At 43.4% G+C, this 14461-nt stretch overlaps 1 protein-coding gene across 1 annotated transcript in view; it reads left to right on the top strand.

The window, feature by feature from the left end:
• Nucleotides 1-14461, top strand: part of PLPP4 (phospholipid phosphatase 4) — a gene marked incomplete at its 5' end in the record, with an annotated part of 86573 nt that overhangs the window by 58816 nt on the left and 13296 nt on the right. Inside the window, one exon of the mRNA XM_066621450.1 lies at nucleotides 13970-14140. Within this exon, the coding sequence (XP_066477547.1) occupies nucleotides 13970-14140 (171 nt within the window). The remainder of the gene's footprint in view (nucleotides 1-13969; nucleotides 14141-14461) is intronic.

Here is a 14461-nt window from a genome sequence, read left to right as displayed (position 1 = left end):
GCAGTCCTAAACCCTTATGTCACTGCTTTCCAGCACTGACATAGGGCAATGCAGCTCTGAGGTAAGGGAACAAACATTCCCTTACTTTGAGGAGGCCTCTGTGAGTGACACTCAACTGCAGGATGCAGCACATGTCCCATTGGCACCGCTATGCCAGTCCTGGAAAGCACTGACATAAGGGGCTAGGATTGCACCCTTAGACACCATTGCCTTCCTGGTTTTGAAGTGTCTTGAAGGCTAGCAAGAACAACACAATGACAAACATACACAGTGCGCTAGTTAAAACTGGAATCATCTGTATTTCCCTTTATATTTGATTTCAAGTGGGGGAGTAAAACTGCTAAATCAATGCCTGGAATTGGTAAGGGATAGGATGGGGACCAATAAACCAAAGCTCACTTTAGACAAGATGAGTTGTTGATGGCTGTGTCATCTGCACATGGGGGTGGTAGTTCAACTTATTTTGTTTGGGATTGCAACCCCCTAAAATTTCACAGCCTGTGGATTCCCATTAACTTGCAAACTAATCCTGTCCCCTGCTATTTTACATGATGCAGCCGTGCTGGCAGAGCTGCATGCAATGTATGAAGTATACATACTTACCCCTCTGTAGGCTGCCTAGCTGTCAATGGGTCTCCTCAGACCTACATCAGCTGTTTTGCTGGTATACATCCAAGAAGATGCAGGGGCATGTCAGACCAGGAGAATGGGGATAGGATCCAATTTGTGCTAGTGTTGCCAAGAAACACCCCCTCCCATCATTGAAAAACCCTGCCTGCCGTGATTCTCCTTTGTCCTCTTGTTCCTGCCACAGACCACCCCCATTGCCACCTTATCTACCATGGGATTAGGGTAGGTTCATAATATACTAAATATTTTGAATATACGAACACCACCTTAATAGCACCTCTGATGCCACTCTTATCTCCCTTTCCTCCACCTTTCCTCCACATTTCCTATTCTGCTGTTCTCCCCTCTTCCTTTTTTGGATCCAGGGAGCAGGAGGACAAGTGATGGAGGCCTGTGGAGGCAGGTGGTGCTCCCCCCCCTTCAAATTTGCCACCTATGGTTATTTCTTCAGTTAGCCTTTGGGGTGGGCTGGCCCTAGGGTTGCCAAATCTGACAGTAGTTATTCTCAGAGGGGTCTCCCCACAAACACAATGCAATGTTAGAAATTTCAACCCTTTTAAAAATCTTCAGCATTGCTTTCAGTATTCACCTGGACACTGATTTGACTCCTCAAGATTCCAGTCCAGTCCTGAAGTGTTGGAAATCCTAGCCAGCTCTAACAGGAGCCTAGTACCACTGGCGTAGCTAGAGGGGGCGGCAGGGCACTAAGTTTTGCAGGGAGCCTCCCTGTAGTGTGCAAGCGGCCCTTCCCTCTCCCCTTGGGAGCTATTTGCCTCTGTTCCCTCCCCCCGCCCAAATGGGAGGCTTCTTGCAAAACTTCGTGCCCCCCCGCTATGCCAGTGCCTAATACTTCAAGAAGCCTTGCACATCCTGTACCTTAATCAGTGGGGCACGTAGGGCTTATTCTGCTCCAGTTTTGTACCATCAGTTAGAATACCATAAAGTTAACATTATTTGTCCACCTCTGGTTCTGGCTACAACTTAAAACTTTTTTTTCTGCTTACTGGTAAGGTTTAAAAATACGGTTTGCCTAGGTGCATGTTAATGGTGCATTTAACTGAATTTAACATGACTTTTTCATTTCTCTCTCTGCCCTTTGCTTTCTTTTGTATTTTCACTGGGATTGTATATTGTTCCTTGACTTCATTATAAAAGTGTCTTGGAATATTAATTCTTTAATGGCTAGGGAAGAAGGCAGCTGATAATGGAGCAGAAGTGTTGATGAGAGCAATAATAGCGAAAGGCTGTTTGCTTAAGAGCTTGTTTAAAGCACGACAACACTTAAATATGACATTGCACAATTTTGAGTTTTAATTTGCATAAATGTATTTGCAAATTTTGTTTGATTGGGTGGAGGTGATGAGCCTACATTGTGCATGAGAAAATTATGTACTCAAAGAAATGACTCTGGTTAATTGATGTCTCAAATAACTTTTTTCAATACCTACCCTCCTGTGATTTTTTATTTTATTTTAATATTATGGAACGGATAAATCAGACATTGCGATAAGATCTGATTCAATTGCACTTGTCTTGACTTAGTCGAGCCCCATCAAATCTCCCAACAACTATTCCTGTCTCATTCTTTTCATCCTGCTGAGCTCATACATTTTTCTCTAATCTTCTGGTCTCTGAAAATAATCTGTGGCTTGATTCACACACAACAGCAAACCATTAAGCCAGTGGTTTTCAAACTCTCATGGAGAGTTTGAGCCACTGTAAGTGCTTGCAGGGGCAGGGGGGAGGCATTGGGGCGACTGGAGGGCAGCAGCACGACCCCCAGGATCGTCCTTTAGCTTTAGCAGAGGCGGGGCGCGATTGCTTTGCTTTCACTGCTGCGGGGAGCCCTGCCAAAGGTCGCACTGGGCTCCCCGCACCCTGGGGAGGCTGCAGGAGGCTTGGGTAAGTGCACCCAAGCCCCTGCAGCCCCCTGAGTGGTGCAATCCTGGGAATTGCGCTGCTGCCTCCTCCCTGCCTCCAGGCTGCCCCTGCCCCTTAAGGGGGCAGAGGCCAGGGCCCACAGGATGGGGCGTTGCAATGCCCCAGTTTGAAAAGCCCTGCACTAAGCATTCATGGCCAAAAATTGGGCTTGTGTGGGCTCCACTCCTCGTGTGCTCCAATTTCCCTCCCTTGCTTCCTTGTCTGTGGAAGCCACTATAATCATGAACCTGTGTTTTAATGGACTAATGGAGGGAAGGAGTGTCCATTACTTCTGAATGTTCGCTCAAACCAAATGTGTTTAGGACAATGTACACCTGCATGTGCAAAACATACAAGACTAACTTTTAATGCAGCAGACAATGCCTTTTTCAGACGTCTGTTACATTGAGGTCCATTAAATCAAGAGTTCACTATATCCAAACCAGGCAGTTAGAGAAACCTTGAACATTATGATTCGTGCCAGCCATGGTTTGACAATTCAGTTGTAACAGCAAGCAGTGGTTTCCATAAACTAGGACACAAAGGGGCAAAGGAGCCATTGGAGCCTTTCATGCAGAAGGTCCCAGGTTCAGTCCCTGCTATCATCTGATAGGATTGAGGAAACAACCCATTGAAACCTTGGAATGCCATGGCTAGTCACTGTAGACCAGGGATATCTCCCTCTGCTGTGGCACTTTAAAAAAAGGCCCCTTACTGTGCTCCATTGTGTGGCTTTCCCAAACCCAGAAGTGTAGAACTTCCAGTTTTATTTAAAGGAATTGTACAAATGAAAGAGCTCCTCTCTTTGTGTGCTTCCTTAAATAAAACTGGAAGTTCCACATTTCTGAGTTTGGGAAAACCATGTGAGGATCACAGTAAGGAAACAGATAATCCACTTTCTGTTTGCTTTTAGCAAACACGAAGTAAATCAATGTGGTTTGCATGTACAGCAGGCTGGAGTGAGGCAGTCATGGCTGCAGGCTTGGGGTAACAGGCACCCCAAACCTACCATGTTCTCATCTACCCCCATCATCCACTGATGATGCAAGCTGCATCAGGTTGCTTCATGATTGGTCTGGCAGTGTGATACAAGGACATCTGCAAGAGGGATCTGAAGGCCTTAGGAGTGGATCTCAACAGGTGGGAAACCCTGGCCTCTGAGCAGCCCGCTTGGAGGCAGGCTGTGCAGCATGGCCTTTCCCAGTTTGAAGAGACACTTGGCCAACAGTCTGAGGCTAAGAGGCAAAGAAGGAAGGCCCATAGCCAGGGAGACCAGGGACAGACTGCACTTCACTTGCTCCCAGTGTGGAAGGGATTGTCACTCCCAAATTGGCCTTTTCAGCCACACCAGACGCTGTTCCAGAACCACCTTTCAGAGCGCGATACCATAGTCTTTCGAGACTGAAGGTTGCCAACAACAGTGTAGACTGCACTCAGCTGGATGAACTGATAGTATAAAGCAGGTTCACATGGGAGGACAGGGACTCTGAATACAAGGATCATGCATAAAAGGCCAAACCATAGTTTGCCATATAAACTGAGCCATTCTCTCTCTCTTATAACACAGATACTTGAGGGCCTCAGAGACAGTTTGTTTCAAGCCCGATTTGGCTCTTTGCCTAAACCAGATATGACCATCTAGATCAGGGGTATCAAACATAAGGCCCGGGGGCCGGATGTGACCCATGGAAGCTTTTTATCCAGCCCTTGGTCTCTCCCAGCACCATCAGTTGCTGAGATGTGCTAAGGTGTCACTGCTAAAAGGACTGCCTGTATGATAATTGCGTTCTCCCATATCTTGAAACATGATCAAGATTGCTTATTTTCTTTTCTTTCATTTGCAGCTAATGAGTTCCTAAGTGAGAAAAAGTGCTTATTTCTGGTTTATGACCTGTTTAATGATATCACTTCCTGCCTAATGACATCACTTCCGGCCCTCAGTAGGCATCATGAATGCTACTTGGCCTGCTGTATGAAATGAGTTTGTTACCCCTGATCTAGATCTTAGCCTCAGTACAGAATGCAAATAAGAATGTTAGAGCCGCAATAATAAACCATCGAGTTGTATTATCTCAACCTGTTGTGATGGATGAGAGACATTCACAATATAATTTTGTTCTGAGAAGCAAACCTGCTCCCTATTTTGTGCAAAGTAATAATCTTGTTCTGCTATTGCTTCTATCCAAGGACATAAAAACAATCTGAGAAAGCAGGAGCCTTTCCTAATGCAATTAACTAATTTTCTTATGGATTTCGGTTTAGGGCAGTGATGGCCAACTAGAGATCATATTACTCTAGTTTTTATTACACATTACGTATTATATGGTATCCAGTGCAACCCATCCCATTGCTTAGGGCTGTCTTTGTGTTTAGTCTACTGAGTGACAGAGCAGGCAGTAGCATGGCATGTGAGTGGTAGGTAAGAGGTTGGGCTGGATTTTATGCCAGCAGGACCAGCAGATTTAGTTGTTTCTCTAAGGGGTGTGTCACAAACTCCTACTATCTGTGCCACTTGCGGCAACCATGTTACAGTTTGGGCAAGCCAGGGAATATGTAGCAAGGTGTAATAAAGGAATAGGCAAAATTGATTAGGGAGAAAGGAAACTGCACCCCCCTGATAATGCTCTGTTCATTATGGTTAGTAACTATATCTTCAGCTTACAGTCTACATGAGGAGGCATTTTGCACACAATGCAGAGCTTTCAGGCAATTTCAAAATCCATACGGATCTCTTCTGCAAATACACCCACACTAGAGAGGCTTTGAACTGCTGATGGTTGTGTTTTCCTCGTCTGCTATCACTACATAGGTGCTTTGTTGGGATAAACAGCCAATTCTGGATGATTGCATAGCTAGGAAAATCAATCTTACAATAAATATTTCATTAGAAAGGCTAGGCTTGGAAAAATTGTATTAGTTTCATAGTCACAGGACTCAGCACTCTTCTCTCTGTTGGACATCTTGCGGCAAGTCAAAGCTCCACATCACACAGGCATTTTAATTGTATTCTGAACCCTCTGTGTGTTTGTCAGTGTTTTCCTTTCATCATACAGGAATGGACAATTGTATGGCACAGTTTGCCAAACTTCTGTACGTGGGCTACAGGCCTATCATTTTCTTACCAGTTTCCATACAGCTGGATGATAGTGTTTAACAGAATGAGGAAGGTGCCAATGCTATGTTGGTTGGATTCTACTTTCATGGGTGGACTGTGTTACAGGATTTTAATGTGTTTTCCCACTATCATACAAGAACTAGATAAAGTTATTTTTTCAAAATTTCATAGAGCACAGTGTGACAACCCATGGATGTTTCCTCTGGTGGTTCATGAAGAACTATGGAATTTTCATTCCCATCTTAATAAACTCAGTCATATTTTTTTCTTGTGCTTTCAAAAGTGCCCATATTGAGGAAAAACTATATTGTGGAAGTAGTTCATACTTACCACATCTTCTGGCATGCTGTTTCTGCACAATTGGAGGGACTTCTCCAAGCTCTAATGGGCATTGCTTTTAAACATAGAAATTCCCAGATAACTCCTTATGTATCAATCACCTCCATTAATAGCTGTTCTGGAATGTTAGGGCCCAGTCCTACCCAGCTTTCCAGCACTGTAGCAGCTGCAATGCAGCCCCAAGGTAAGGGAACAAATGTTTCTTTACTGTGAGAAGGCCTCTGTGATTGACACCCCACCACAGAACTGACACCACACCCCACTGACACAGCTGCACCAAGCAGTGAAAAATTGGATAGGATTGGTCCCTTAACTAGCAATGTGCCCAACAAAAAAATGGTCAGCTTGCTGTGTAACTATTAAATTGATTAAAAATAAGCACTCCGGCTAAAGCTTGGTAAATCCTGGCTCCGATGAAACCTTTTTTTGTTCCTTCCCAAAACATGTTTCAGAAAGCAAATACAAGCTGAGAAACCAAGGCTTATATCAGCATCTGAGCAGATGCGCCAAGAAGGAAATAAATGTCTTGGCATTTACATTTTAATTTACATTTTATGCACCTTTTCTGAACTAAGCATTAGTGCCCGTTTTTGGGGAGGGGGGGAAGCTTGAAATGGCCCTCACCTAAAGCAGGGTGTTCTCCATCACTTCTGATGGTCCTGCATCATACAGTCTGTTACATTCAATGTCAACAAATTTCACTCCAATTTGTTTCTCGACCTTTTTTCTCCCAATTACATTTATTTTCTTCCCAGAGAAGATACATTAAAGGGTGCCTCTTTCTAAGAAAGGACTGAAAGCCCTGTGGATGTGATAATTTGTGTCTTCTTTATGCTGCCTTTGTGTTATAGTTAAAAGGAAAAAAAAAATCTCTCTTATACACTGTGAACCCTCCTGAGATTACAGTTTCTGCAAAAATTTAACCATAAGATACTCCCTAATCACTAGCATTCTTTGTCTTTTGGAAAGTCATGATAATCATATTTTAAAAGCCAGTTATTAATGTTTTCTTTGAAAAGCTGATATACACTGTTAATGAATCTTATGCTGTTTCTATCACTTTATTTCACAGTATTCTCCTGTGGTATTATTAGGGGTTCGGTGTATATGTACCCTTAAAGAAGCGCTCCCTTCACTTGCCCCATTTCTTGCCCTGCATAAAGACTGCATAAAGACTGCCCTGCATAAAGACTGCATAATCCCACACACACACAAGTGGGATTGGACTGAGTTTTAGCCAAACAATACTTTGGATTATAGAAAAGCCTGAGATGAGGAACAGTAACTGTACTAATCAAAACCAACAGCTGTCAGTTCTGCCCCCCCCCCTTTCTTCACTGCAGGAAAGTAAAACTCTTTTAAAATCTCCTTAATGTTGGAAGTGACTCACAACCCAAACCTGAGCTGCCCGGAGCACGGGGCTGCCATGGCCCCAAAGTGGCAACTGTGGCATCGTGAGCACAACTGGGCAGCCCACTGTCATGCTGCAATCCTATGCACACTTACCAGAGGGGAAGCCATACTGACTATAACGAGACTTACTTCTGAGTAAACATGTGTAGGATCGAGCTCTCAGAGAATCTGAGAGTTGGAATTTCTGAATAGGCAGCAGTTCTTCAGTCAGCTTACATGGAAATAGATTGGTTGGTCTTTTAGGTGCTACAAGACTGTTGTTTTTGCCACAATAACTGTGTGGCACTCCTCTGCCTGGCCCAACTCCAACAGAAGTAGAGATGTCTGGGGTGGTGATAAGTGGCAGCTGCTGTGGCAGCCCAGATCTAGCCCTCCAAAAGAGGTGCAGATTGGGGAAGAAGAATGCAAGGCTGAGGAAACATCAGGGATCAGGAATTAACTAGAGGTGTCTTCCCCTTGCTGTAGGAATAACTGTATAATGAGCTGTCCAGTCCCTCAAGTAACACTCATCCCTGGAGACAACAGTGCTGGCAAAAAGTAGTGCTGTCAAACCTGCTTGCGAAATATGGTACTCATTTTTTTTAAAATGTTGAAAAAGTCAGCAACTGTTACCCTACACATGCCTAATCTTGGAAGCTAAGCAGGGTCAGGCCTGGTTAGTACTTGGATGGGAGACTGCCTGGGAATACCAGGTGCTGTAGGCTTATACCATAGTCTTTCGAGACTGAAGGTTGCCAACCATTTTTGAAAAAGTCCTGTTTTAAAGTAAACATGACTTCTTCTTGAGCCTTTCCTTTCTAAAACAAAGCTTGATGTGATTTTTTTTAATGACAATTTAACCCCATCCTTTCTTTAAGAAGCTCACAGCACTGCATATGATGTCCCTGTCTCTCCCCCAATTTTCTCCTCACATCATCTTTCTCAGGTAGATTAGATCAAGAATTGAATGGCGTTAGTAGACTGGCATGGAGGATGTTATATTTGGTGATAAGGAGGCTGGCAATGGGGAGAGGAGGAAAACCAACTTGGCCTTAAATCTGAGCAGGGGAAGGAATTGGAGGCTTGATGAGCTGGTTCTTTCTCCAAAGTGGGTTTTTATGAACCTCAAAAGTTCTTTTCTGAATCTGAGATTTTGGATAATTTCACCAACATCACTATTTCTTATAATAAACCCCAAACACCTCAAATGGCACTTACTTTGAACCTTATGCATATTTCATCCTGCAAAACAAGTATGTTTTTAACTGTGGATTGAAATCAATGACAGGTTAAGCCAGTTGTTAGGAGACTGATTGCATTTATCCACATCTTTAGATAAAATATAACTATAGCATCATAAGCACCTGCTTATCCCAACTGCAGCTGCTGATGCTTTTTCTGTGTAGAAATTTGACCTTCCTAGATGTGAAATGAAAGATGATATGAATCGATCTGCATTACAGTCAGTGTCTGTGTTTTAAAGAAGTATCAGTAGATCAGAGGTTCTTGACTCTCATCAGAGGTTCAGACGATAACAGCTCAAAATGCATGCACTTTTCCAGAGCCTTTGAAATATACTCATGATGTGCTCTCATGAGGATAGGCTTGCATGGTGAAGTTGTATGCTTTTGGTATGCTTAGCAGCCCTATGACTGTGCATTTTTTTTCAGGTGAAAAATGAAAAATCAGTATGCAAGAGGATGATTGAGTAAACACACTAACCCAGTGGTTCTCACACATTTAGCACTGGGACCCACTTTTTAGAATGAGAATCTGTCAGGACCCACAGGAAGTGATGTCATGACCGAAAGTGACATCATCAAGCAGGAAAATTTTTAACAATCCTAGGCTGCAATCCTACCCACACTTACCCAGGTGTAAGTCCCATTTGCTATCATGGTTAAAAGAATATACATAGTAGCTTGTTAAAAGTACAGGTCTGTAACATTTCTCCAAATGCAGTCAACATACCATGGGAGAATCAAGTCTAATATATTAAAAATAAAATATTGAAAAGAATGGCAACCCACCTGAAATTGGCCCGCAACCCACCTAGTGGGTTCCAACCCACAGTTTGAGATACACTGCATTAACTTGAATGTCATTCAAATTGACTTTAGCTAAGTATTAAGTCTTCTGAAGATGTTAAGATATCTTCACACCCACTTTTCCTCCATATATTGCAATGAAAAATACGGTGGACAAAATGGAATTCCACCATATTCCAGTTCCATATTCCATAGGATGTGGGAAGCAGCCCATATTTTGGAGAATTTGCTGAAGTTTAAAAAAAAAGAAAAAAAAAAAGGACCTGCTTCATAAGCCATGAGGGGAGTCAAGCTGTCAGGTGAGTCATTGGAAGGTACTCATATCTCAGGAAGCCAGTAACCTCTAGCCAGACTTATTTCAGTGCCACCCAGATACTCCTAGGGTCAACTATTTTGACTTTAGCTGCTTCAGCCAGATTCCAAGATATTAATGCAACACACAGAACGTAAGGTTTGAGTGGAATCTTAGATGAAAAAATATCCTGTTCCTCACCTTGGTTGTCTGCTGACAATCCAAACCCCACAACAGATTTCACTGAGGTCCTCCAACACTATCTTCCAACTATACTCAGCCAAGGTTACCACTTTCTTTTGGACCAAAGCATGTTGGGCTCAACAAAAATCACATGAGTTGATGGTTGAACAACAAAAGTATTTCTTTTTACTGCATTCAGCAGGCAGAAAAGCATCCTCATGGTTTTGTTGGTTGCTTCATGATACTTGTATTCACAGTGGCTATTTTTCAAACAATTTATTATCCTATGATCTCTTCTAGCTCATGAGAGCAGTCTGTTCCATTTGTTCATTGTTCGTAACCTGCCCTTCCACCAAAGAACCTGAGGGAAAACATTGGTTTTTCCCCCCTCTAATTTTTGACTCACAACTTGATGAAGTAGGTTTAATTAAGAGACAGTGAGACCAGCAAATGTGATTCACACTAAGATCGGACCCCACATCTCAGCAGCCCGTGTCCAACCTTTCATCCTCTGCACCATGTGAAAAAGCTCATGAGCAGAACAAGTTCGGGCACTATCCTAACCCCTTATGTCAGCAGTTTCCAGCACTGGCATAGTGATGCCAATGGAACATGTGCTGCATCCTGCAGTTGGGTGTCACTCACGGAGGCCTCCTCAAAGTAAGAGAATATTTGTTCCCTTATCTCAGAGCTGCATTGCCCTTATGTCAGTGCTGGAAAGCACTGACATAAGGGGTTAGGATTGCACCCTTAGTGGTTTGTCAAGACGTAACAAACTGCTGCTCATGTCCAAGCAGTAGCAGAATCCATTCACCGTGAGCAAGGGCCTCTTTTGAAGCAACAAAAAAAAATGATACAGTCCTCCCTCTGGGTTTTGTTTCATGCTCCTTTTCCCTTGTAGGGAGCTGTCCTTTAATGTGGCCCCTTGCCCTAGATGTGCCTAGTGTATCTTATAAGAATATTCTAAAATCAACATTGAATGACCTTGGGTTGACCAAGAGAGAATTCAACATTTCAGCCCCCAATTCAAGGAAGAGCATAAGTTGCATATTGCCTTACTAGTTTTTTATTTTATTTTTAATTAAAGTAGGTGATATAGTGTGTGATTAAAGGCAGAAAGTGACTCTTTGGTAATTGCATGCAATAGCTTGCAGGCTTAAAATGGGGGGGGGAATCCCCTTGTAATTTCAGCTAAAATTGTCTCTTCTTCTCCAATACACTGAAGTAATTATATTTTTAAGCCAGTGTGGAAAAGCCTGTCATGAAAAGGGGTCATGAGAAGGCCTGTGGCAAGACTTTAGAAAACAAATGTGTTAATTATTGCACCTGAACTTGGATTTAACAGGAATTCTCTTTTTAAGCTCTATGTGACTAGGATCAGTAGCAATCTCATTTAAATGTACCCTGTTACCCCTGTCCTGTATTTGTGAACATAGTACCCACTGACCTAAATTATCTCTTAGAATATCAGGGGGCACTCTGTAGGTAATTCCTTTGCCCCAGTTCAGAAACTGACTTTTGTTTTAACCCTGTCCTTTGTCAGTGCCTGCCCTTCCTCTTACTGGGAGATGGGCATGCTCATTGGTTGTCCTACAACTCTTGGAGTTCCCTTCTGCTGGAAACCTACCAAAACATTCACTTGAGTATCTTAGGGTCACCTCAGTGCGCCATGGAAGCGCTGTGTTTGGAACGCTTAATTATTTTTATTTTCCAAACCATCCACAAAGCTTGGGGGCAGGATTGCAGCTTGGTGGTAGTGCACCAGCTTTTCATGCAGAAGAACCTAATTTCATTCCTTAGCAGTGGTGGTGCAGGCTGCACCAGGTTACGCACACAGGGGGGGGGTGGCGTGCACTGGGGGGGTGACATGCTAAAATTGCGGTGGTTAGGAGTAATACCATCAAGTTATATACCATTTGATGTGGAATGTCCAGCGGAATGCAACGCAGAAAACCAGAGTGAAATATCTCCTTTCTATCAAAAGTTATGGCCAAAAACCAGAGAACAAAAATGCACGGAGCCCTATGGAAAGTGAAACTGAGCCATATTGCGTGTTTACTCATGAATAGGTGAACTTGCCTTAGTCCATTGGAAAGGGCAGGCTGAGAGGAATACGACACCAGAATGGTCCTGATCTAATGAATGTAGTCCCCCAAAACACCTGAGAAGGATATCCCTCCCTCCAAGCAGACGAATATATTGAGCACTATTGAAAGTGAAACTAAGCCTCACGGTCGCGTTTACTCATGAGTAAGCAAACATGCCTTGGCTGGTGGTCAGGCCAGGCAAAGGGGAATGTGAAGCCACCAGAATGGTCCTGATCTGATGGAACTGGAGCTCAACCAATGCTTCAGAAGGTAGCCCCCCCCCCCGCCCCCACTAAAAAGGATCAAAACTGAGGCTTCAGCTGAAGAGGTGAACTTTTTTGAGACTTGCAAAGCCAGGTGGATCCTGGCAGTGATTTGGTTTAAACAGAAGTTCTTAAATTGAACTGGGCACTGGGTAGGGCTGAAAACCTTACTGATTTTGGAGGGGAGGTGTTATTGCAGGCAGGCTATAGGGGAAATTCACTTGGTGAACCAGGGCTGGCTTCTGCTTATTTCATTATTTGTTTTATTTTAATTCTTTATACTTATTTATTTTAGTTTGCCTGATGATGTCACTTCCACCATGACATCACTTCTGGTGGGTCTTGGACAGATTGTCATTCTAAAAAGCGGGTCCCAGTGCTAAAAGTTTGAGAACTGCTGCAATAAGGTGTTAGTAAGTTGACACCCGGGGTGTGTGTGTGTGTGACACCACTAGTGACCAAAATCACTAATATCACATTTTGGAGGAATAACACCATCATGTTATTTATTTTTATACAGGTATTTATATTATGTTTTGTATCAATTAATGCCTAATTTCATGCAGAATGTGCTCTATCTTTGTTCAATCAAAAGGTACAGCCAAAAAACCAGTGGGGGCGGAGTGATGGTACATCACCACGCCCATTACCTGGGGTGTTGCCCTGCCCATTGCATGGGGTTGACACACCAGGTGACGCAAACCCTAGTGATGCCACTGTTCCTTAGCATCTCCAGTTAGTACTAAGCAAGGCCCTGCTGGAATCCCTGAAGAGCTATTGCCAGTCATTGTAGACAATCCTGAGCCAGATGGACCAAGGGTCTAACTAGTTATAAGCGAGTCTCACATGTTGAAGCTGTTTTTGGCCAGAGAGGGAAATGTACAGGTGATTGTGCTTGTAAGCTTGTTCCTGTATGCTTTCCCATAGGTTGCTGCTAGAGAGACAGGTTAAATCAGAGAATCACCACCAGTCCCAATCCAAATCATGCCTCCCCATCAGCTACTACTTTTTGAGAGGGAAAAGGAAGCTAGAAGCTCTAAGCATGAAACTCCCTTGTTACATCTGGCTTGATCCCTGATTACTGGGCACCCCCAACTGTCATGCTAGCATTGCATTTTACCTAAAATGAATATCGGAATTGAGAACATCAGCTCTAGATATACCTTGATATATTTCAGTTGTTTATTGTGTTTTGTATGATGTTATGCTGCAGGTAGATTGGTAAGCTAGAGGGAAGAGGTTAAAAAAAAGAAAAATGAAAAAGAAAGATGCTTCTCAGAGGGTTGGTCTGGGAGTTCTCAGTGGTGCACTTAAAATTTTGATTATGTGACAATTTCAGGCACTGATGTTAAGAATAATATTTCTTTCTGAGGCAGTCACTCATAGAAACTGGGGTTCTGTTGCTGTAATGCATCTCAGCCTGCAAATGATGGAATGCCCCCAGAAGAGGCCAAGCGGCTTTGCACTTTATGCTGTAGGTACAGTAAGCTGCCTGGGTATAAGTGTGCATTAATGACTATACTGTGAGCTGTGGAGAAGGAGTCTACATCTCTACATACAGAGTAGCTGGTACTTCCCTACAGGGCATAAATAAATAAATATTTGGTTACTAGGTGGAGCCCTCTGTGAGCAAGCTCTCTGTATCATTCTGCTAACTCTAATTCACTGCTCGCTTCTACATTTTGTTTTTCATTTGGCAGTTGCATTTTCGGGCCTTGGCTTTACCACCTTCTACTTAGCTGGGAAGTTGCACTGCTTCACCGAAAAAGGCCGTGGGAAAAGCTGGCGGCTCTGTGCAGCAATTCTACCTCTGTATTGTGCCATGATGATAGCTCTGTCACGCATGTGCGATTACAAGCATCACTGGCAAGGTAAGAGAAGGCAGTTCCTTTCTCCCATGAACTCTCCTTGCACTTTGTGTACTGTAGTGAATCTAATACGTGTAGACTGCAAATGACCCAATTCTACTTAAGAGTCACAACAGAGGTTCTCCTTTCGTAAATGGTCATAGGGCAACATGTTGTGCATTCTACTGGCAGCCATTTTGGAACCGGTGGCACAAATGGTGGCTGCATCAGCAGGTTGCTGCCGCAACCTGTGGAAACAGATAAGCCAGCATGGGGAATGAGTGGTGGAAGGAACGAAGCAGGGAGGGGGAGGAATGAGGGAGTGTCTGGGCGGGGTTGGGTAGG

This window comes from Tiliqua scincoides, chromosome 3 (genome assembly GCF_035046505.1).
Source record: "Tiliqua scincoides isolate rTilSci1 chromosome 3, rTilSci1.hap2, whole genome shotgun sequence".
NCBI lineage: Eukaryota > Metazoa > Chordata > Lepidosauria > Squamata > Scincidae > Tiliqua > Tiliqua scincoides.
Note: the sequence above shows the minus strand (reverse complement) of the source record. Positions and strands in the feature narration are given on the sequence as shown.